Genomic DNA, 24,668 nt, shown 5'->3' on the forward strand with positions numbered 1-24,668 from the left:
GGAGATGATGGATGACCCAAGGGGTTTGCACTTCTGATTGTGGCAAGTAAATGGATGGAGGGAGAGTGTGATGGGATTGATCCTCATGGTCTGTTAGAGGAGAGAAAGTGGGCAGGAGAATGTAAACTCCATGAGGGCAGGAAACTAAAATGGGCAGTAGAATACGTGAGGATGCATGGCATGAAGTGGAATCCAGATGTCATCATCGAATAAACAAGTTGGATGCAGTGATTAATGGGAGAGCTCAGGACGCGTGATCCAGAAGATTTAGCTAGAGAGTGTATGACCCCTAGCTTTTGTTCTGTAATGCTAGTGGGATACTCATTGAAGCATGAGGTGCTTTGGTGGCATTCTCAAGATACTTGGCTTCTCCAAGGACTCATGGTTTGTGGCTGTTGCATAGGCATTTGGACAGATCCACATGCATTTTCAAACAGGTAACAGATTGATGCAGTGGTACTTATTAAATAATATATCTTTTTATTCTGAATCTGAAATAATACCTTTATCATTTATAAATTCTTTTTATAGTATTAGGATTATGTTAATACTACAGAATGGCAGGTTTCTGCCCCGTTGGGGAAGCTGTTTCTAGCTAGTTGAAATCAATAAAAGGAGCAATTAAGAGGAAATTGATGATCAGAGTGAGAGAGGCTATGGTTAGTGGTCAGTACATTAGTGCTACTGAGGGATGTAGGCTTTTATCAGGGGATTGTTCCAAGTAATTTTAAAGTTGATATTATCCCTTAAAATCTTTACATTATATTGGGGTTTTAGAATGTAGTATAATACATGCTCAATATTTACCTATCTTATCTTGAGATCCTATAGGAAAATTTTTCTAGGGGTGCATGGGTGGCTGTCTGCCTTGGGCTGAGGTTATGATCTCAGTTGAGCCCCGAGTTGGCCTCCCTGCTCAGTGGGGAGTCTGCTTCTCTCTCTGCCCTTATACCCGGCTAATGCTCTCTCTGTCTCAAATAAACAAATAAAAATAAAAATTTTCTGAAAAGATCAAGGAATACCATAGAGTTAACTGACCTAAAGAGTTCATATAATGTTAAGACAGGACATTATTCAATAATAACCCATCAGGGAAAGCAACAGTAGAGAAATATGTAAGAGGTAAAGCAGAATTTGAAAGGTGTGAATAAAATGGAATATGTGTATATCAATAAAGAGCAAACTCTTTCTCCCAACACAAATAGTAAGTTCTGTTTGCTTCAGAGATCTCCCTTATTCTTTCCCTCTTTTCCTTGCTTCAGTAAAGTGGAAACCTCCAAGTCAGTCCTTTATCTTTGCTCTCACAAAAAAGTAAATCTCATTTTGAGTGGTATTTTCATGTTTGATCATTTATTTCATAATCTTCTTTTTACATCTAACATTCAGTCCTTTCTGCTTCCCCACGTGTAAAAAGCAAGGAGGCCCCTACTTGCTGTTTTTTAAGTTCTCTGTAAGGTACCATCTGTAATGAAGAATTAGCAGGCTTACATAATGTTTTTAGGCTACTACAGAAACAAAGGCTATTGAAATCAATTAATTAATTTGGCCTGTGATTAAGAGTGCCAGAAATTTCCAGCTGAAGTTCAGTTGATTTAATTATGCAGAAGGGAAATCCTAGTTACAAGTGAACACACTGACAGTTTTTATTGTCAGTAAGCCAGTGGAAGAGACTCCATTTTCCAGACAACTAGCCGTTTCCTTGGGTGAAATAAATAGCTTTGCTGTGCCAGTGAACCCTGAAAGTACGGAAATCAGGTGTGATCCTTGTATATTCCATTTTCTGCTGAGCAGTGTTATTGTATGAATGTTTGCTTGTGGAAGAGTGAAAATACAAAGGACACTTGTCATTTTCCTCCTTTACCTGGTATAAAAGACACATTTTAAGGTATAGGATTTCTCCTCTCATTGCCATATGGGGACGTAATAAATCACTCACTCTATTCGGTTATTCTGTGATATTTGTAAAGAGAGTGAGGAGGCTTTGTTTTTAGTTGGAAATTTGAAGTTTTTATGCTGCAAAAGAAAGTTTCTACATCCTTTTTCACATATTTTAAAGGTTAGCCTTTGTGACAAATTTATTCTTACATAGTTTACATATCATTCCAAAACGGATGAGCCAGATTAGCATTTTGAAATTGTCTTACTGATGGAGAACTTTAACTTTCCAGTCCTGCAATCAGGAATAGCCAGTAAAATAGTGCTAAAAACCGGCACTGAAGACAGGAGAAGAGGAGTGGTCAGCTGGGTCTTACACCAAGATTAAAATGAGGATTGCACTCAAAAAGATAAACTTTTTGATTCCACCTGTATGTGGTATTAAAGAAGTTAAATTCATGGGACAGAAAGTAGTGGTCACCAGAGGGTAGGCAGTGGGGAAAGAGTTGTTGTTGAATGGGTGTAGTTTAAGATTTGCAAGGTAAAAAAGTTCTGGAGGTCTGTTTCACCACAATGAGTATACTTAATACTACTGAACTATACACTTAAAAATGGTTAAGATGGTAAGTTTTATGTTGTCTTTTTTTTTTTTTACTTTTCCTCTCATTTCATTTTTTTTTTAATTTTAATTTTTTTTATTAACATATAACGTATTATTAGCCCCAGGGGTACAGGTCTGTGAATCGCCAGGTTTATACACTTCACAGCACTCACCATAGCACATACCCTCCCCAATGTCCATAACCCCACCACGTTATCCATACCTCCCTCACTCCGGCAACCCTCAGTTTGTTTTGTAACATTAAGAGTCTCTTATGGTTTGTCTCCCTCCCAATCCTATCTTGTTTCATTGATTCCTTTCCCACCCCTGGAACCCCCCACCTTGCCTCTCAACTTCCTCACCTCAGGGAGATCATATGATAATTGTGTTTCTCCGATTGACTTATTTTGCTAAGCACAATACCCTCTAGTTCCATCCATATCATCATTATATTGTCTTTTTTACCACAATAAAAAGAAAATGAGGAATGCAAATTGTCAATTGAGTTTAGCCACAAAGAGCTCATTATTGACCTTTGCAAGAATATGGTTTTATCAGGGCTGGAGGATGAAGCCCACTTGAGCTGATTGAAGACTGATAGTGTTTCTAGAGTACAACTATTATTCCCTTTGGCTGTTAGTGGGGATAGGAAAAATAGGAGGGGAAGTCAGTTTTGTTGGTGGTATTATGGTTTTTTGTTTCGTTTTGTAATTTTTCTTGGTAATTTTTTTTAAGAGAAGCTATCCTACAGTAGTTTTGAATGGGGACTCAAAGCATGCAGTGGAGAAGGAGAATAGAAAATGCAAAGGAGATAGGTCAGTTGAGGCACCTGAGAAAAAGGGAGGAGGTGGAGTCCACAGCATAAGGATCTTGCTTTTTGACAGTTGTCCTTCCTGGGGCATAGAGAGTTCCATTCCCTGTTCCTGTAGGATGGTGAATTGGTAAGATGAGCAGCATCATGCCTGTTTGCCTGGACAGATTGCTAGCATGGGTCCCCTTTGGAAAGCACGGAAAGACACAGTTGCCGAGAAAGATAATGCACAATAGTTCTTTGTTCATTTTTCCTGAGAAAAACAGACCAAAAGGCTGCAAGCTCAGCTCTCCAGACATATCTGGGAAGGATAAAGTCTTCATACCTCTCTCTGGTAAGAAATGAAAACTCACTTAAGTAACAGACAAAGCAGAGAGTTTGGCTGCTCTAGAGGTGCTATTAATTAGAGCTTCTTCCAATCCTAAAAGGAATAAATATTAGAGAATGATAGAATTAGAGCAGATATTGATGTCTGTTCCATATTAAATGAGGTAGTTTAAGATTTTCTTAGGTCTGGTATTTTTAGAGGTTGGCTAAGCAAAGGGATAGGTAATGAATGTGTGTGAGACGTGGGAAACCTGCCAAGCGCGTTTGTTTGGAAACTTGGAAATCTGGCTTTAGAAGGTATTTCATGAGTTGTGTGAACTTTATTCTCAAGTGGCACTCATTTTTCCAATCAACATAGTGCATGGAGGTTTTGGAAGACTGAACTCCAGCTTATTCCCTTTTCTTACCTCTCCTCATTATATAGTAGTGTGTAAACATTGATAGTTCTTAGTTCTTTATAACTATATTTTCTTTTTTCTAGAATATTGATAATTCTTTATGTTGTAAAGGACATTTTTAGAGGTATTTTTGGAGGTCTAGTAATTTCTTAGAGGTTGATCATATGCCCTTCTTGCTTAGGTAGTAATATACTACCTATTTAACCTGAACTGCTAGATAGTCTCCAGTCTCTAGAATGTACAGATATTTTCTAAGAAATACATGTATATTGTGAGTGATTTCTGTATTTAAAAACATTAAGTTTCATTCATGCATTCATTCAACAAATATTTACTGTTTATTTTGTGGTTAAGTACTTTATTACACTTCATTTGTACCGTTAAAACATTGTGATCTCTGACGTCACAGAGTTTCTAATTTAGTGAGGGAGTCTGGAATTAAACAAATCACCACACAAACTATATGATTACATTAATAACAAATAAGTTCCGTGACGAAAAGGTACAGGATACTTTGAAAGCATGTGACATGGGCAGCCTAAGGTGATGGGGGGAATTGGGTAGTCCTCCCTGAGGAGGTGACATTTAAATTGAGGGCAGAAGGACACTTGGGAATTAGCCCAGTAAAGGTATGGTAGAGAGGTAGGCAAAATAATTGAGACTATGCAGAGGTCTTGAGATGGGAAGAAGCTTGGCCTGTTTCAGAAAGAGATGGAAAACCAGCTGGACTGCAGCAAGCCAGGGAGGGGAAAAGGAAAAGCTCTATAAGATAAAGCTGGAGAATAGGGAGCCCAGGACCACAATTACCTCTACAGCAGTCCTGCAAATCCAGCAGACAGGATCAGATTTGTATTGTCAAAAGTGAACTCTGGTAGCTCTGTAGAGAGGTTTTCCTCTAGACAGGGGTCAGTAAACTTTTTGGTAAAGATCATAAATATGTTTACGATAGTAAATATGTTAGGTTTTGTGAGCCATATGGCCTGTCACAACTACTGACCTCTATGTGTAGTATGTGAAAATAGCCATGGACATATGTAAATGAAGAAACCTGGCTGGGTTTCATTAAACTTTATTTAAAGTTTATTAAAACTTTGTGGCTGAAATTTGAATTTCATAGAATTTTCGTGTATTAAGAAATACTATTCTTTTCATTAAAACAAACAAACAAACATTTAAAACCACTCTTAGTTCATCAGCCATACAAAACCAAGTGGTGGGCGAAATTGGCCTGATAGTCATGGTTTGCTAACCTCTGCTTATAGGACTTACAGTTCTTATTCTTTTAACATTTTCAACTCTATCTCTTAAATAATATTTTAATTCTAACATGACATTTTTCTTAAGTTGTCTGTCCTTTTTTTTTTTTAATTTTCCCAACACTGTGGTAAAGATGTGACCAGTGCTAAATAAAAAATGGGAATATAACCTTTCCTTTTCTGTTTTTTTCATCTTAGTGTTACATTTTCTTTTCTGAAAATCAGTATAATATGACTGATATATTCTATTTTTTTTAATACACAGCTTTCTTTTTAAACAATGGGCAATTTTGTATTTCTCTTATTTTTTGATTCCAAAATATTATACTTGGTGCTTTCTTTTTTCTAACCTCACACTGAATTTTTCATCCTTTTTTTTTAAAAAACCTAGTGATGGCTCTAAAATTTAATTCTGTCATTTGGAAGAAAAAATGGTACAGACATCGGAAAAACAAAGTAAAAAGTAAAGCAACCGTTGTATGCAAACATTTGTCGTGGGACTGGATAAACTACTTTGTTTACATGGAGATAAACAACATCCATATTATTTCAGATCTACAAACACAGCATTCTGACTTGGAAAGAGGTTTTTAGTGCTTTCTTGCAGTGTACCATTCAGGCAGCTAACTACCCCACAAGATGATGGAAAGCATTATGTAGTGGAAATAGTACAGACAGGCCTGGTTCACATTCTATCTGACTCTTAAAAGGTATATAATATTGAACAACTGAATTACTTTCTTGGAGCCTAACTTCCTGAAGCATGCAAAATACATAGTCTTTTGTATTGGGACTCTGTGTGTGAGAATTCCCATTCACCTTTCTTCCCTCACATGAACGTAGCCATGTTAAAAAAAAATGGTGGAGGGAAGAGATTATATTTAGTGGTGGTGAAGGTGTTGGTTTGGGTTTTAACCTTACTGCAGATACAAAGTTAAAAAAACAACAACACAGAACTAGAGTATTGCCCAAAAGGAACCAGTGTGCACTTAAAAGGTGGTATAGATGATAAATGTATTTTTCATTAATATTTCCTTTGCCTTGTTTATTTTGCTTCTGAAAACTTAGGTTTGACAGTTCTCTGGAAGACCTACCTCAGAGTGGACCTCACCCACCTGCAACTCCTCAGGTTTTACACATTGGTAGCCAAGTAGCCACACTTTCTAAAGTAACTGCGTGTTCTAGGTAGAGTTTTTTCCCTTGTGGAATGTTGAAATTTTAATGGTGGTGGTGAAATTAAATACTAAAACTCTTCGACTAAAAAAAAACAAGTGATCATAGGTTACAGAACTGACATCATTAATATATAGACAAGAAACTTTGGCACTCAACTGGGGAACACCGCTATACACTGCTTTTATATCTGTCTCTCTCTCTTTTTTTGTTCAGATTCAAAATTCTAATATAGAGTCAGGAAATCTATGCCTTCTATTTATTCACTGTGAATGGGAAAGTCAACTTTCTTGAGTTTGTTTTAAGTCTACTTTACTGAGTTAGAGTATTCTCCTCTAAAAAAAGAGTGATAGAGATCGTATGTTCCAAGTGCCTACACATATTCTAAAGGTATTTAGGTTACTTAGAAGATTTTACAGATCTCTGCTGATACTATACAGTATTATTATTTGTGATACAATACAAGGAAGGATGTTCATTGCAATTTCCTTTTAAAGAGAGAAAGACAATTTATTTTTTAGCTGCATTTCTTTTAGCTGACTTTTTTTTATAAGGTTGTTTCTAGTTGTTACTTGCCATCACTTCCCCCAAATAGTAGCCATTGCTTGAAAGGTGCAGAGTAATTGAAGAATTCAGAGTTGAATCACTTGGTAACTTTTCCTTCCACATTGCTTGCCACTCATATTACCCTGCTCTGCCACTGATGGCGTCTTTCTTTTCTCTTTCCAGACCCATTCTTTCTTTTCTACCCATTCACAACAGTTCCTAAACATAGCCGTACAGTTCAATTCAGTTACAGGCTTGCAGAAAAACTATACTTAATTTTGTATCATTTTAAAAAATGGCTTACCACTGTTTCTTTAATATACTTTCTAATGGTTTGTAAAGCTATAGCCAGTGGAACTAGGAATAATGAATTATCATATTCTTCTGAGAAGGAGAAAAGACTTATTTATGTCCCTATGCACAGTTTCAGACGTCTGAGCTCTTACTAACCTGCATTGAGTTTGGCACACAATTACTTTGTGCTGGAGGTGGTCACTGTCACAAATTGTGAAAAAAGTGGTCATAGAAGGTGAGGGTGTTCATTAATGAATTGCATGCAGAAATGAGTAGGAAAGACCATATAGGTTTCATGCTGTGCATGTTAGACTTTAAACTTAATTAAAAAATTCTCAATTTCAAGCTTATAACTAACTTGAAAATCATTATGGTCCTAATGATGGAATGTTCATTTCTGTTCAGGTATTTGACCTTTTCTAAAAGATAAAGGAAAATATTTGTTATTTTAAGTTGTAAGTGTTCTGAGTATGAAATTTCACACCAGCATTGAGTCTTTACAGAGTTGACTGAAAGTGGAAGTGTAGAAATCAACAGAGAGGGTGATGTTTTAGTCATATTCACTTCAATTACTGTTTATTTTACAAAGGTGCTTTGTTTTCCTTCCCCAGGTAGGTTTATTCTCAGTATTTTTAAGTTACCTCTTGTTCCTTTTAGTATGTACTGCTGCTTCTGGATAGGCAGTCGGTTGTACCTGCTTCTCCTGAAAGCACAAGTCTCGTTAAAATGTCAGGCTCTGGGTGTGAATCATCCCTAAGGTAAAGCTCTTTATGTAGAGTCTTTTTAGAAAAATGGACATAACCTTCCTTTCTCTGAATACGGAAATTCAGACTTCATGTTTAGATTTATTTTCTACTTAGATGCTGACAAATCAATCTTCACATGTGTGTTATATAATATTGATTTAACTTTAAATGGGATTAGAGACTGAAGTTAAATACATCCAAAAGCATTTATATATCAAAAATCAGTTTTATGGAACATTATATATCAGATACTAATTTTTGAGAGAAATCATAGCAACAGTAAATAAATGACCTGCACTCTTATTACACTTCTGTATCATACCTTTAATGTCTAAACACGAATATAAGATAGTTACTATCTTATCTTTATTATGCTCTGTTTTCTCACTTTTCTTTTTTGTTCCTCTCCTCTTTTTTTTTCTTTTCTTTCCCTATGTATCAGTTTAAGCCGCTCCACAAGAAACTTGGTGACAAGGTCTTTGGAAGGTTTTCGAAACTTTTCCACCTTCTCTTCTCCTGCTAGATATAGTGCTGCAGTTCTTAGCAGTGCAGCTGCTACTGTGTCTGCTGCTCTTGCTGCAAAAACCAGGTAGAGCTGTATGTACAACGTGTGTCTTGTGTGATTCCAACACTTTTCACTGTCTTAAAAGTCCCCTTAAAGCATACATAACCATTTGAAACAGTCACAGCCCAATATGAGATCTTGGTTGTGTTGTGGACATTTTACCTGGGTTGTAGACATATCCCTCAGTGTTTATTAACTGATTTTTCTTTAAATCTTCCTTTCATCTGTTTCCATGACTACCATTTATCTTCGATGTTTTCAGTTGCATGGATTATTGCATGTTGTGTGCTTATTGAGTTTGGGCCTTTATAATTTTTAGCTTTTATCTGGAACAGAGTCAACTATCAGTAGATATTTTAAGTTCTTACTGATATTTTCTTCTCTCACAAACTGATTGTATTTAAGGGTGTTCTCAAGTCTAATTACATCCCTCCGCCTGAAAAAAAAGAATAATAATTTTTTTATTTTTATGAGATTTTTAAAATATAATTTCCAGTAGTCTTTATAAAGTTTTATGCTTCCTAAAAGATTGTCTTGGCTAGTTTTAGCGAAAATTTAGTCAATTCTATATTAATGAGTAAATTAATAGAGTACTTGGACCTTCTTTCCTCCTCTTTCTATGCTTTGTTCTTTCTGCCTGTCTGTAAAATATCTGTCTCTAGCTCTTTCTGGAAATGTTTCAAATCATAGACTGTCAAGACTACTTTCTGCTGTTGATCGTGTGATTTTTTTTCAACTTAAATATCTTTCTAAATGTTCACCAGGCTCTCCAGTCCTGATAAATACCACTCACTCCTGGATGCACTTTGCATCAGCCCTGTTTCTAAGCCTTTAGCTTTTTCGTACCTCCAGTCCTCGAGGAAGTCAACGGGCTCTATTCATGTTAAGAAAATAAGGTACTGTGGAGCAGGTATCTTAGTGGTGGTTTGCTTTAAAAGACACTGCTTTCTGTAACACCTAACCACTATATTAACCAGCCAGATGCGAAAGTCCTAGAGTGGATTTGTGTTCCATTTTTAAACTAGCTGTAAATTCAGTACAATGCTAATGGACAAGCATGTGATTTTAAATGATCATTGACTCCCCTTTTAACCCCTTGTAACATGTTTTATTACCATACTTGATATTTAGTATGAAATTATGAGTAATTGTCCAAGTATTTAAATTACAGTATAACTGTTTCATTGCATGGATGGTAGAGAATAGGGAAATGTTTAGTAAGACATACCTTTATATCTTTAGAAAAAATGAAAAAGAATAATAAAGTAATTCATTTTGATTGGCTACTACTGTCTTATTGTTCTTATATATGAGGGTTTTACTTGGACAGATAACTTAATTTTTACCATATCTCGGAAATTCTGAAACACAAAATTAATTTTTCTCCTAAACTGAACAATTATGCCAAAAACTATTAGGTATATATAAAAAATAAAAATATCCCAAGTGCTCATGGAAGGGTATAATCCTAATGAAATAACTGTTTAAAGTCATCTCTGATGGAACATAAAATTAATGGTAGAGTGTACAACTATGGCTATAATTGGTAAAAGCCTGATATAACATAGGCTGTCTACTGATTATGTGTTTGTATTCTATTCACTGTCATGGAGGTTTTCAATATACTTAATTAAAATTCTGAGTAACTTATAAGGCAGATGTTTAAACAGGGAGAGAGAGATCATTGTACATTTTTCTCTAAGAAAAAAAGATACTCGACATTATTTTACATTTGTGGAATTGTGTTAATTGAGTAGAAATCTTTCAGCATCCAGGCTAAATCTATACAGAGACAGGTTACTGACCACACTTGGAATAAAAGATCCCTTTGAGGACCTAATGGGATGCTCACATCTCTCCAGAAAAGTGCCTATTGCATTTTTTAAAAAACTAAATAGCCAGTGGTATGTTTTGATGGATATCAAATGGAGATGGGATAGGGAAAAATAGAGACAGGATGGAGAAAAATACCAGTTGTGTGAGAATACCCCATCTCCATTAATGGCATGCTCATTAAACTCTTACCTTTATATTCTAGTAAGTTACTTTTCGCTCGCTGTTTAATAAAAAAGGAGCAACATTAAAATTTTTGCAAACCTTGCTTGAGTGGAGAATCTTAAAGTTTTTCATTTATTATTGGGAAACCAAGGACAATTTTATAACATTTTTGTATATAACCCTTACACACGGAGCAATCTGTCTTTAAGTAGAGATAAATTCCTCTGAAAGAAATGAGTCAAGTTTTGGGGCGCCTGGATGACTCAGTGGGTTAAGCCTCTGCCTTTGGCTCAGGTCATGATCTAAGGGTGCTAGGATCGAATCTCGCATCAGGCTTTCTGCTCAGCAGGGAGCCTGCTTCCTCCAACTGCCTGCTTCTTTGCCTACTTGTGATCTCTCTTATCTGTCAAATAAATAAATAGAACCTTAAGAAAAAGAAAAAAGAAATGAGTTGAGTATTCCCTTCCAATCAAACATTTTGTTGTTTAAATAAACTAATTGTGTAAAAAAAAGTGTACATGTAGTTATGGCCTGATTGATGCTCTCCATGGACCCGCTTATAGAACAGGTATTAGTAGCCATGATAATCACTTTTTATTAATAGCAGTAGGCACAAACTAAATATATTTTGGTATTTGGGAAATGGAAATGATTTTCGACAAGGTAGGAAGTGAGTTGGCATTCTGGAAAACAGGAACGCTGGGTTTCCTGAGGAAACCTTTTAAATTTTAAATATAGAAAAAAATATATGAAGCATGATTTCAGAAATAAGATACCAATTTAAGTAATCATGCCATGCTATGTTAGTAAATTAGTCATTAATTCAAAATATTTTTGCTGTTAATGATTATAATGATTACTAGAATATTTTATTCCCAAATATAAAATAATATAGCCAATGATATCATTAATTCTTCAATCTTCAGTACATGATATTATGTATTTCTTTAAATAGTAGCTAATGCTAGAAATTAGGCAAAAAGACGTTAGCTCTTTTAGAGACCTAGGCATTACATATTTAGATACATGGTTGTCTCCATAAAACCAAATATTCTTCCATTCCACATTAAATGTTTTAAGTAAATAGAGATTTACTTCTCTTGAGAATGTTGAACTCTGCTCATCAGTCCTGAATTTAAATATAAATGGAACAACTTTCTTGCTGATAATTTAGAATTTTATAAGGTTATAACCTACTGCGCACACTTTGTATCTAAAGAGTACTGTTGAAGATTTAAACATCTTAGCCTTTTGGGAGAGAATATATAATATAAAGACTATACAAAGGATAAAATAAGATGTTCATATGTATAGGTAAAAATTGAAGTGTAAGAAGAGACTCTCCATGTTTGGGAGAATACGAGACCTTTCAAAGTTCTGTGGACAGATTTTTAATTTTTTTTTCTCTCTGGCTTAGCATAGAGCCAAGTACTTTACTTGTATTACATATATTATCTCATTGTGTTTCATTTAATCCTAACAATAACCTTGGAATAAAAGTAGTATTTTCATCTGATTTTACAGATGAAGAAATGTTATCAACTTCAAGTAACGTACCCAAAGTCACAGTCAAGTCCCCAATCTGTTTATTAAGGTAGTGCAGGAGACAAGATACATAAGGAAGTTACTGTTATTTTTTTTTAAACCCTGGCTATTACAAATTGAAATGCAACTGTATGTGATGTAGTTAATTTGTGTCATGAAGTGAAGGAAGTAGTGTCTCTACTGCTAGATGATTGATTAAGTAAAATATATTAATTGTTTAGTATGGTACACCGTGCATGATAGATATTATTTTTTACTACTACTGTTAACTGTAGATGGTATTTGGATGTGTTCAGAGGGAGAGTGGGGGAGGTGTCTTCTATTTAGAGCTTGGAAAATTGTGGACAGAGAAGAGGTGTGGCCAGCACATAATTTGTATCGCGAGGTGGCAGGAGATAATGATTGGACAGGTAGATTGTAGCTGTATCTTAGAAGGCTTTGAATGTCATGCTGAAGTGTAACTTAATCATAGCCTTCTACCCTTGAAGGGTTAAATCCAGTCTGTAGCCTTTCCTTCAACTGCTTGAATACCTTCTGGAATCAGGCCTGTCCCTAACGGTATTGTTAGGAAACAGAATATTTCCTTTGGACAATTTTTCATATTAGGAAGTACCTCCTTTTATTGAACCAAATCTGTCTCACCATAGATTTGACACTACATTAGGCAAACAGAATGTAGTCATATAGAGTGAATCCACGTGTCATGTATTTGAGGATTGCTCTAATGCTTCTCCTGAGTTTTTCTCATACCTTAGGTCATACCAGTTCCTTCAACCAAACTTGATTAGACTTGGCATTAATTTTTTATCATTCTAGTCACTTTCTTTTAAGTAAGTCTGTCTGCCAGCTCTCCTGGAGATAAATTTTAACTTATTCAGGTTGTTAAACATTAAATGATGATTTGGGCTTTGTTATTTCCAGATTATATTTATGTTCCATTTGTAACTTCTGTTGTTCCTTGGTCATAAATTTTCTTCTCAGAACTCTGAATATATGGGTTATTAGTTATTTTTTTCTAATTGACTGAGCCCTAGAATTAACCTTAGAATTAAAATGACCTGTACATCTGTATTTTTTTAAAATTATGTATTTTTAGTATATAAGAATATTGAAAATAAGTTTTATTTTTTGAATATATTAATTATCCTTTTCATCTGTTTAGGCTTATATTCTGTGCCTTAGAGTATGCTAAGTATTTTGTACACAATTATCTTACTTAAGTCTCATGGAACTCTTATGAGCAAAGTATTATCCCCATTTAAAACTTAGGTAAATGAGACTTAAGAGAGGTAAAATAATTAGTTCATCACAAAGCTCTTCAAAGTTACTCATAACCATTCTACTATAAAGCTTAAACTCTGTTTCCATTAATTTTATTTATTCTGTCATCTTTATTGATAATTGTATTTAGCATTGCCATGAAGTAAGTAGTCTTTTACTTTTTATTTATTACAGTTACTAAAGTACTTAAATTTTTCATTGTATGGTATGTTCTAACATCTCAAGTGGACTTCAGTTTTTCATGAAACTGATTAGAAATGATAAAAGAAGGTTATAGCTTTGTTACATTTGGATTTCAGAGAATAATAATAAGCAATATTTCAAGAAAGTTAAAAAAGCTCTAGTATGATTTTTCAAAACTGTTTAGTTTCAGAAGTGCTCTAGGACCACCCGCTCAGTAGAGGACTTACAGAACTGGGCATATAGTTGTACTCATGACTAAGATTTATTACAGTGTGAGAATACAAAGCAAAATCAGCAAGGGAGAGGGTACATGGATCGAGTCCAGAGGAATAGAGGCTCAAGTTTCCAAAAGTCCTTTCTCAACATAGGATATGTTGATTCCTACAACGGTGAGTTATGATAAAACATGCCAAGTGTTGTCTACCAGAGAAACTCATTAGATACGAAGTACTTAAGGTTTTTATTGGGGCTCCTTATATTGTCACGGGGTGCCTAGTTCATACTGTATGTCCCAACTCACAGAAGGAAAGTAGGTATTTAGCATAAACCACATTGTTTATTTAGCTTAGGCCCAGTGAACTACTCTTATATTTTAGAGAAAGTTTTATATGACTGTAGGGAACTGTTCACCAGCCAAGTTCTCAAATGCCAGTTAGAGGCCAACCTTGCAAGCAGGCCTTCCTAAGACTAGGCAACCTCAGGCCTCTTTGTTAGGTATTTATCCCAGATTCAAGAGTATTGGAGAAATAGGTATTCTTAGGACATGATTGAATTTGAAATCTCTTTTCATTGAAATAATCTCAACCTAAATAGTACGATTAAGGGACATTTATTTTACTGGTCATTAATTAGTATTCTATCTTTATTGATCTATTCTTCCAGCTGTTATTTTCAGTTATTGAAGGGCTTGAGTTTCTGTGCATGGAGTTATTTAAGCAAGCAGTACCTTGATTTCTGTTCAGAAGTTAGTAGGATGTATTCTTCTTATTGTTGTTATAATAATTATTGTTATACTTCACCTGAGAGAAACCTCTATAATATTATATCATTTCAAAGTACACATTTATAATTTGAGCTACCTAAGATTTTTTTTTGAGTGACAGTGTATAATTATAAGTAACAGATGACTGGGCAGTAAAAAGATCTTTCTAAATCAAACTGGAACCGGCACAGATAAGGCCTCCTGTTAAGCAAGTAGAGTAACTCTGACTGAGTGAGGACAATGGCCGTCTTTTCTCCTGTTTTCCTGTATTGTGAATACAGAACACTGGATGTTCTTTTAAGCCAGGGATGTTGTCTTTTGTTTACCATTCTGTGGCCCGTGCATAGCACACTGTCTGGCATGTAGTAGGTGCTTAAATACTTGTTCAATGAATGAGTGACTAAGTATTAAGTAAAAAGAATGGTAAGATGTCAGGGTAACTTAGTTCATAAAATACCAGAAGAATGTGAGAAAGAAGAGAAAAAACATCTGCCATTTCAGAGAGATCACAAGGAATTCTCTAATCATTAGTCGTTTTAATGTAGGTGATTTTCTGAAAGATTGAGATAGAGAAGAATAGGAAGATAAAGTTACCATATTATTTGAAAGGATTGGCTGTAACAGTGTTTCAGTTGCCTAATTTCTCACAATAGACCTTTTAAAGGAAATTTTTCCAGGATACCTGGGTGGTTGGTTGGTTAAGCAACTGCCTTCAACTCAGGTCATGATCTTGGAGTTCCAGGATCAAGTCCCCCATCAGGCTCCCCGCTCAGCAGGAAGTCTTTTTCTCCCTGTGACCCTTCCACATCTCGCATCTCGCATCCCGCATCCCGCATCCCGCATCTCCTGTTTTCTCTCATTCTCTCTCTGTCTCTCTCAAATGAATAAATAAAATCTTAAGAAAGAAAGAAAGAAAATTTCCAAAGTACTGAACAAATGTAATCGGACTTCTTCCCTTTCTTTTGTTTTTGTTTGATTGTTCATTTTAAAGAGAGACAGCCCCTCAGTCATAGTTTTCGAGTTTTTCTTTTTTAAAATATTGGTTAGTTAATATTTTTGTTTTCCTTACAGATTTGACAGATTGAGAAAAGAAAGGATCATTGCTAAGTTAGTTTGCTATGACTTCACCAAAAATGTCCTTATTTTCTTTCTAGCAACACCCAGGAGACTTCTCAGCAGTTGTCTCCATCAGTAGCTTCAGCACGGAGCATGCCTGAGAGGCGGGAGAGCCCAGCCTCCACCAGACCAGGGATGGCTGGTCTCACAACCGCTGCTGCCTTTAAGCCTCCAGGATCTGCTAACATTGTCAAGTCACCAAGCTGGCCACACCCCAACCAAGCAGGTATGCCAAAGAAATCTCTTACTTTTTTGTTTTTCTAAAGTTTAGTGATGAAAATGTCTTCCAGGATATTTGATAGAATTCACTGGTGAAACTCATTCTCAACCATCTAAGCTTTAAAAAGATCTGCAAGGAATAGCCATAGCTATTTTCCTCTGAAGTATTTCATAAACATTCTGTATGCATTTGATATAGTTGCCCTTTGCTTTTCATAATTATAGAATTGGAAGTTTCTTTGTTTCCCAAATTACTCGAGAAGCATGTATGAATTATAAACTTGGGGTCTTTTTTTTTTTTTTTAAAGATTTTATTTATTTATTTGACAGATAGAGGTCACAAATAGGCAGAGAGGCAGGCAGAGAGAGAAGGGGAAGCAGGCTCCCTGCTGAGCAGAGAGCCCAATGTGGGGCTCGATTCCAGGACCCTGGGATCATGCCCTGAGCCGAAGGCAAAGGCTTTAACCCACTGAGCCACCCAGGCACCCCAACTTGGAGTCTTTTTAACGAACTGTATCATTGGAAGGTTAACCTTGGAAATATGACATTTTTGTTTTGATGATATACACAAAATAACAACAGAAGCATTTATTGTCATCAGTTACTGAAAAAAGAATCTTTCACTTGTTGTCCCCTGAAGATTTATGAGACAGAAGTGGAAGAAGGTTACAGTGCCAGAAAGAAAACATACTTTAATTTATTTTAATTGCTCTATTTTATTTGAGATTAGTTGACGTAATATTAGTTCCAGATGTACAAGATACCGTCTTGACAATTCCGTACATTCTGCTATGCTCACCGTAATAGATGTAGTTACCATTTGTCACCATACATTATTATAATATTATTGACTATATATTCCCTATGCTGTACTTTTCATCCCTGTGACCTATTTAATTTATAAGTGGAAGTTTGTACTTCTTAATCCCTTTGAACTATTTTACCCATCCTGCCAGCCCCTTACCTTCTGCCAGCCACCACTTAGTTCTCCATATTTATGACTCTGTTTTGTTGGTTTGTTTATTTGTTTGGTTTTTAGATTCCACATATAAATGAAATCATATGGCATTGTCTTTCTCTGATTTATTTTACGTAGCATAATACCCTCTAGGTCCATCCATGTTGTCACCAAGGACATGATCTCATCCTTTGTTATCGCTGAATAATAGTCCATTATATGTTTATACCACATCTTTATCCATTCATCTGTCAATGGACACTTGGATTGGTTCCCTATCTTGGCTGTTATAAATAATGCTATAATAAATACAGGAATTGCATACATTTTGTTGACTTAATATGTCTGTTTTCTTTGGGTAAGTACCCAATAGTGGAATTACTAGATCCTATGATATTTCTATTTTTAAGTTTTTGAGCAGTTTCCATACTGTTCCAGAACAGTTGCAGCAAATTCTATTCCTACATATAGTGTGCAAGAGTTCTCTTTTCTCCATATCCTTGACAGCACTTGTTATTTCTTATCTTTTTTATTTTAGCTGTTCTGACAAGTAGAAGAATTGTGGTTTTCATTTGCATTTGCCTGATGATTAATGATGTTGAGCATCTTTTCATGTGTCTTTTGGCATCTGTATGTCTTCCTTGAAAAAATGTTTATTCAGGTCCTTTGCCCGTTTTTAATCAGATTATTTGGGGTTTTTTGGGGTTGCCCTTTATATTTTGGACATTAACCCCTTATTGGGTATATCATTTGCAAGTATCTTCTCACATTCAATTCAGTAGGTTGCCTTTTCATTTTGTTAGTGATTTCCTTCCTTGATTTTGCTGTCGTCCCAATAGTTTATTTTTGCTTTTGCGAGGACATATTTAGAAAAATGGTGCTAAGGTCAGTGTCAAAGTGATTACTGCCTATGTTTTTTAAGGAGTTTTATTATGGTTTTAGCTCTCAAAGTTAGGCCTTTAATTCATTTTTAGTTTATTTTTGTGTATGGTAAAAGAAAGTGGCCCCATTTCATTCTTTTGCATTTAATTGTCCAGTTTTCCCAGGAACATGTATTGAAGAGACTGTCTTCCCCCCTATTGTGATGTTCTTGCCTCCTCTGTCACAGAGAAATTGACGATATAAGCATGGGTTTATTTCTGGGCTCTGTATCCTGGTCTGTTGTTCAATTTTTCTGTGTTTGTGCCAATACCATACTGTTTTGGTTACTATAGCTTTGTAGTATAGTTTGAAATGTGGGACTGTGATATCTCCAGCTTTGTTCTTTTTTCTCAAGATTGTTCTGTCTATTCAGGGTCTTTGTGGTTCCATACATATTTTAGGATTGTTTGTTTTTGTTTTGTGAAAAATGCTGTTGGTATTTTAGGGATTGCATTGAATCTCTTAATTGCTTTGTACTGTATGGATATTTTAATAGTATTAATTATTCTGATCCAGGAGCATGGAATGCCTTTCCATTTGTTTGTGTTCTCTTCAATTTTTTTCATCAGTGGTTTATAAGTTTTCAGAGTAACAGGTCTTTCACCACCACCTACTTAAGTTTATTCTTAGGTATTTTATTATATTTGGTGTAATTATAAATGGGATTACTTTCTTTATTTCTCTTTCTGGTAGTTCATTAGTGTATAAAAATGCAACAGATTTTTGTACATTGATTTTGTACCCTGCAGCTAAACTAATTTTTTTGTTATTTCTAAGAGCTTTTTGGTAGATTCTGTAGGGGTTTCTAAATATATTATCATGTCATCTTCAAATAGTGACAATTTTACTTTTTCCTTACCAATTTGGATTCCTTTTTATCTCATTTTCTTGTCTAATTGCTGCAACTAGGACTGTGTACTAGGTTGAATCAAAGTGGTAAGAGTGGACATTCCTGTGTTGTTCTTGATCTTAGGAAAAGAGCTGTCACCTTTTCATCACTGAATATGACGTTAGCTGTGGATTTCTCATACATAGCCTTTATTATGATATACGTTCCATATAAACCTACTTTGTTGAGAGTTTTTATCATGAATAGATGTTGCATTTTGTCAAATGCTTTTTCTGCATCTAATGAGATGATCCTATAGTTTTTATCATTTTGTTATAGAAAGAGAACATTTGAATAATAAGGTAAAACAACTTGGTCTCAATCTGGAAACCTGAGTTTTCATTCAAGTCCACAGATAAATAGCTTTAAGTAAAGTCACTTAACCTCTTTGAACCTCGGTTTTCTGATTTGCAGAATAAAGAAAGACTAAATAATCTCCTGTTTCTCCCAACATGAATAAAGATGATGGCTATAGGATTAAAGGATTTCTCTTAACAAGAAGATGGAACTAAGGGCTTCCAGTCTCATCCTCAACCTTAATCTCTTTGTAGTCTTTATACTCTCTAAGTGATCTGTAATCCAGATTCCTTTTACAACCTAGCCACTGATAGTTTAGAGTTCTCTGTGTCCTGAATTCCGTATCCTCAAAATTGTTGATCTACTTGCTGTTCCCAGGTGGCATCTCAAATGCAGCATTATTAATAATAAATATTATTACCTGGCTCTGGGAATGGTCCAGTCTCGAGAGCTCCAGCGTGAGCTTGAGAACCTCCCACCTCTATCCCCATGTTCTCATAGCAACTAACACCTAATGATTTCCCTTCTGAGTATTTTCTCAAGTTTCTTTTCTCCTCTCTATGGTCAGAACCATTGCCTTGGTTCAGGCCTTTGTCATTGCAAACAACTTCTAAGTAGTTTCCTTGTATTCTTTTGACCCCCCATCAATCTGTCCTTCATACTGCAGCAAGTATCTTTCTAAAACTCTGATTTTCCCACTCTACTCTCCTGTTGCAGATACTTTACTGTATTTCCCTATTCCTTAACTTATCATTGAAGTCTGTTTTCAGTCTGACTACCACTTACTTCTCAATGTCATCTCCCACTGCTTCCAAATTACAATCTGTGCCATAGCCTTACTAAAGCATCTTAAGAGACATGCCATGTTACCTTGCTTGAGAATGTTCTGGTCCTTCTTCATAGAATGTCCTTCTAGTCTTTTCCTCATTAGTGTTGGGATAAGAATTGATTGAATACATGAGGGACTGCTTTTAAATATATATATGATATAAATGATATATTTAAATATATATATGATATATATCTTTTAAGAATTGCTCTAAGGATTTATCATTTATCAATATTTAAGAATTTTTACAGTTGTAAGAGTAGATTTTTAGTTAATTTAAGAATCCATCTTTTGCTTTGCATTTTCCATAGTGTTTAAATTATATTAGACACTAATTAATTTTATGATTAAAAAATTATTTTTTAGGAACGTACTAATTATTTATAGTTAAAATTATTTCATAGTGTCACTTTGAATAGTTTTGAATTACTGTTATGTGTTACTCATTTTGCAAAGAAGTTAACAAAAATTTTTTTTGTTGGGGGGGCAAGAGATAAGCCATTGCATATGAGCTAGGCTATTTTAAAGACTGTTTTATCACTTTCAAAAACTTAAAATATTTAGACCAATATCATTAGCTTCTGAAATTTCTGGACTGTTAATTGATTTAGCAAGTCCCCTTGTCTTGGGAGAAAATGCCAACAGCTCAACCTCCTACATTTTTAGTTACTTTCCATTTACTTGAAGCTTCTCTATGAGGTGGAGATCTGCTCTAATTATTTTTTATGTGCATTAGACTATAGAAAATAACTTTAAGAAAAATCTCCTCGGTTTAGAATTGGAAGGAAACAAGAGAACATTTCTTAAGAAAGTGAGGGAACGACTATCTGACAGAAACTGACGGGAGGGCATTAAGTATAGGCACTGGAGAGGACAAAGGATATATATACTGCTTTTATAAATTCAGAAACTATGGTCTGGCTTATGGGTCTGTTAAAGGAACTGACCATTAAAGGGAAAAGAAAAAAATTGAGGCAAAATTTCTGAAGAAGATATTACAGCAAAATTACCACAAGAGGGCAACAGAATCCTGTCTTCTTTGAGTGTAATTTGTTATAATTATCAAAGCAGTCAAATAACAGAACTATAATCATGATTCATATGGTCAGTATTTAAAAGATTATACTTTTTACAGAAAACATAATTTAATTTAAGCAAGATTACAAGAGTATAAACATTATATAACATTATAAAGCATTAATACCATAAAATGTATGTACCATTGTGATCATAGATGAATTACATACATCATGATGCTTAGCTCAAATTAGAAAATATTTGCGGAACGCCTGTCTGTTTTGCTCTAGGTGCTACAAATTGGCATTTAATGCATATTATATGATGTAAAATTTACTTACTTGACACTATTTTATAAAAATTGTAAAATAAATACAAAATCCCCGCCATATTTAAAAACAAAACAAAACCACCTCAGAATCTACTCTTACTATTTGGTAAGTAGTTTTAAGAGCTTCCTAATGCAAATAAAAAGGTTCTTTTGATTTAGAAGGGGATAGCTGTCTCATTATGGGTTCTTGGGTTCTTCACAGTTCACCTGTGAAAACTACAGTGCCAGCAACAGAGAGGCAAAAGTTAGAAAGGCCAGTTGCTGCCTGATAAAGTATGGAGTTCTCACACACAGAAAACTTCAGGCTTCTTTCTTTTGATACTTCACAGCTGTGTTCTAATGTAGGTGAAAAAAGAACCCCTCCCCACCATCATCATCAAAGAGTGACTGTTACCAGTGATGTCATTTTAAAATAAGTTCTAGAGTTGGGTGAGGAGGATGAGATAAAAATTACTGAGTTGCAGTCTGTAACCCACTTGGTTGATCCTGAAATCAGTTTAATGGATCATAGCCAGTATTTTCATTTAAAAAAATGAAATATATATTTTAATATATTAAGTATTTTAACATAGTAAAAGTAGGGAGGTATCATGTTATGAAAATGTGGTTTTAGCTTGTATGTGTATATAAGTACAAACATATATTTGAGGTCAGCAGGTAAACATGTATATTTTGTGTCACAGTATTTCTTACTATGTCTTAGTAGTTAAGGAAAAATTTGGAAATTGTTTATTTAAGTATTTTAGACGTACTTTTGTCTATTGGGATGACTAATGTGGTTTTGAAATGATAGCCCCCCCCCCCCCAAATACTTCATTGAAAAGACTGAAATTTTAAGACCTTCTAGTGTGTTCTGAGTCTGTTAGGGCTTCCATTATCACCAATAAAGTTCTGACTTTAAATCTTAGATCATTTCATTTGTGGTGTTACATAGCTTGTGTTACCCAAAGTCTTTCAAAAATATGGTGATGCTACAGAAGTCATTAAGAAGAACTAGGGGTATATGTTAACAGCATTATAGTTTAAGTTGGATTATCTTTTTCTCAGGCATGGAGTTTAACATACACCACCACACATACATGCGCAAGCTTGTCAGTGACTGGCAAAGACCTATTTTATGATGTAAGATGTTGAAAAGTTCATAGTCTGCATGAAAGTATTAAGATACAATAGAAATAAGAATCCAAGCTTGAGTTTTATGTAATTTAGTAATACTACTTTCTACTTGCCCTGCGCCTTTAATACTTTAATAATTCAGATGTAGTAGTCCCTTTAGAAATGTTAACTTGATCTAGAAAGATAGGTAAAAGGTGACATTCTTCTTGTTAGTTTTCAGAACTGGGGATTTGTACTTTTTTAAACTTTTGTTTTCATTCACTGTATTTGTAGGTCTAGTAGATACTTTAATGATTAAAGTCTTCATATTGTATACAACTAATGAGTAGAGGGATGTTACCAAAACATTCATAAATTTTATGGTATAAGTTACAAATATGTTCTGTGTTTATGTAGGTGATCTAATTTGCTGTGTAATGTTTTCCTTAGATTCTCTTTAGGTTACAGATTCCAGATTGTATAAGTTCAGTTCATTTGATGCAGATACCAAATATTTCTATTTTACCAAATATAGTCAGATGTTCCTCACAAATTCAGTCTTAAAAGTCAGAAGAGCTGTGAGATGTTGGAAGCGCATCAGTTTTCTAACTTGAGTTTAATTTTACACAAAATGAGAATCACCCATTCATCAGAATATAATCAGTGCTTTGCTGGCCCGGCATTTTGTTCATCTAACCAGCTTTGCCGACAGGCAGCGGCTCTGAAGAATAGGCGTGGATTTCAGAAGGCCAGAGATCCCTTTATGGAGCATTTGAGCCTTCAGTTTCTTTATCTGTTAAAATAAGAGTCTAAAAAAAGTTCCCTGTAACGTTGTTTTGTATGTATGTGAATAAGCGTGTATGCATACACACAAATGATGCAACATATATTGAAGTGCTGCGTAGATGATACATAGATGGTACTCAGGAAAGGTTAAGTTTTTACCTCTCTGCCTTTTAGTGACAGCATTAGTAGCTCACACTGTTAACATCCGGCAGAACAGTTCTCATGTGACTTCTCAGCTTGAAAATGTTTTGAGCTCTCTGCTTCCCACACATGAAATGTTTGGCTTCTTAATAGAGCTTATGTGCCCTTTATTACCTTGTGCCAGCCTCCTTCTGTAGCCTGTTCTGTTATACAGTTCTTCATGTTCTCTGCACTCCCGTCGCACTAAAGTTCAGAAGTTCACACCATTCGTAGCGCACACACCTCTGTGCTTTGTAAAGCTGCTGCTCTTATTTGAAATACTTTTCCACCTTCTACCCCTGAAAAATTTCCATTCATTCTTCAAGATCAGATGTTATCTCCTTTGTGAACCTTTCTTGAGTCTTCTCAATAATCAGCTATTCTTTCTCTGTGTTCCTACAAAATGTTGACGATTGCTTTATTACAGCATTCATCTCTTCATTGTAATTTACATATGTGTCCTTCGTCACTGTTTTTAGATCCTCTTAAGGACAGGGACCAAGTCTTACTAATCTTCGTTTTGCACTACCTGAACAATACCTGGCCTGGTTTATAGACCTTCAGTCAATGACAGTGGCTAAGTAGATGAGTGGGTGGATAGGTCAGTTTGTTATATTTTGGACATCTTCTTCATATGATTTGAGGGACTCACAACACATTGTTCTTTCCTTCTACCGGACTTGAAATCCCCACAACAGTCACTGAACAAACATGGACATGCTGTCTGCCAAAGGCTGCCATTAAAAACTACACATACTGCTTAGGGAGCGGAGGACTCCACTGTCCTTGAAGCATTAAACTGCCATAAGACTTAAAACTTGTGAACATCAGCAGTACTATAACTAGTACTGTATTATTTATTTCTAGCAATTAAAAAAGTAGTAATAGATCTGAAGCCCTGATCTGAATTTTTTTCTTAAAAAATATGGAAATATATGGCCTATAAGGAACCAAACAGTGGGATGCAGAATAAATATTAGAGATAGCCACTCACTTTGTCAATGTGGAAAAGTTAACATGGATGCAAATTAAAGCAACAGTAAATTACAGAAATCAGCAAAAAAGGTACAGAGTTAAGTTAGATTACAGGGGCCAGGTCAGAAGGCAGGGAAGTCTAGATTGATGGAAAGAGACCAATAAAGTTCCAGTGATACAATCTTGGGATAGAATATTTGTTTGTATTAGAGTTTATAATGGAGTCCTATTTTATGCAGGAATAAAGTGTGAATATTTATGCCTACAGTAAAATCATATGTAGCCAATGCCCCTTGAATATTTTTTGGAAGAGGCCAAGTTGGAAAGGGAACAACATATGCAAAAACTCTCAGAGAACTTGGCTTCTTGGAGGAAGAGCAAGTTGTTCAGTATGTTCAGGACTATATAGTGGCCAGAAAAAGAGTTGGATGGATTAATGGGGACCTGGTCAGAAAAGCGCTTTGAAAGTCAGAA

At 35.1% G+C, this 24,668-nt stretch overlaps 1 protein-coding gene across 5 annotated transcripts in view; it reads left to right on the forward strand.

Moving 5' to 3' along the window:
- The window catches only part of PDLIM5 (PDZ and LIM domain 5), a 217,437-nt gene that overhangs the window by 138,840 nt on the left and 53,929 nt on the right, over positions 1–24,668 (forward strand). For all 5 annotated transcript variants that reach the window (XM_059376090.1, XM_059376110.1, XM_059376119.1 and 2 more), the window contains one exon: positions 15,736–15,923. In XM_059376090.1, coding sequence (XP_059232073.1) covers positions 15,736–15,923 — 188 coding nt within the window. The remainder of the gene's footprint in view (positions 1–15,735; positions 15,924–24,668) is intronic.

This window comes from Mustela nigripes, chromosome 1 (assembly GCF_022355385.1).
Source record: "Mustela nigripes isolate SB6536 chromosome 1, MUSNIG.SB6536, whole genome shotgun sequence".
NCBI classification, from domain to species: Eukaryota; Metazoa; Chordata; class Mammalia; order Carnivora; family Mustelidae; genus Mustela; species Mustela nigripes.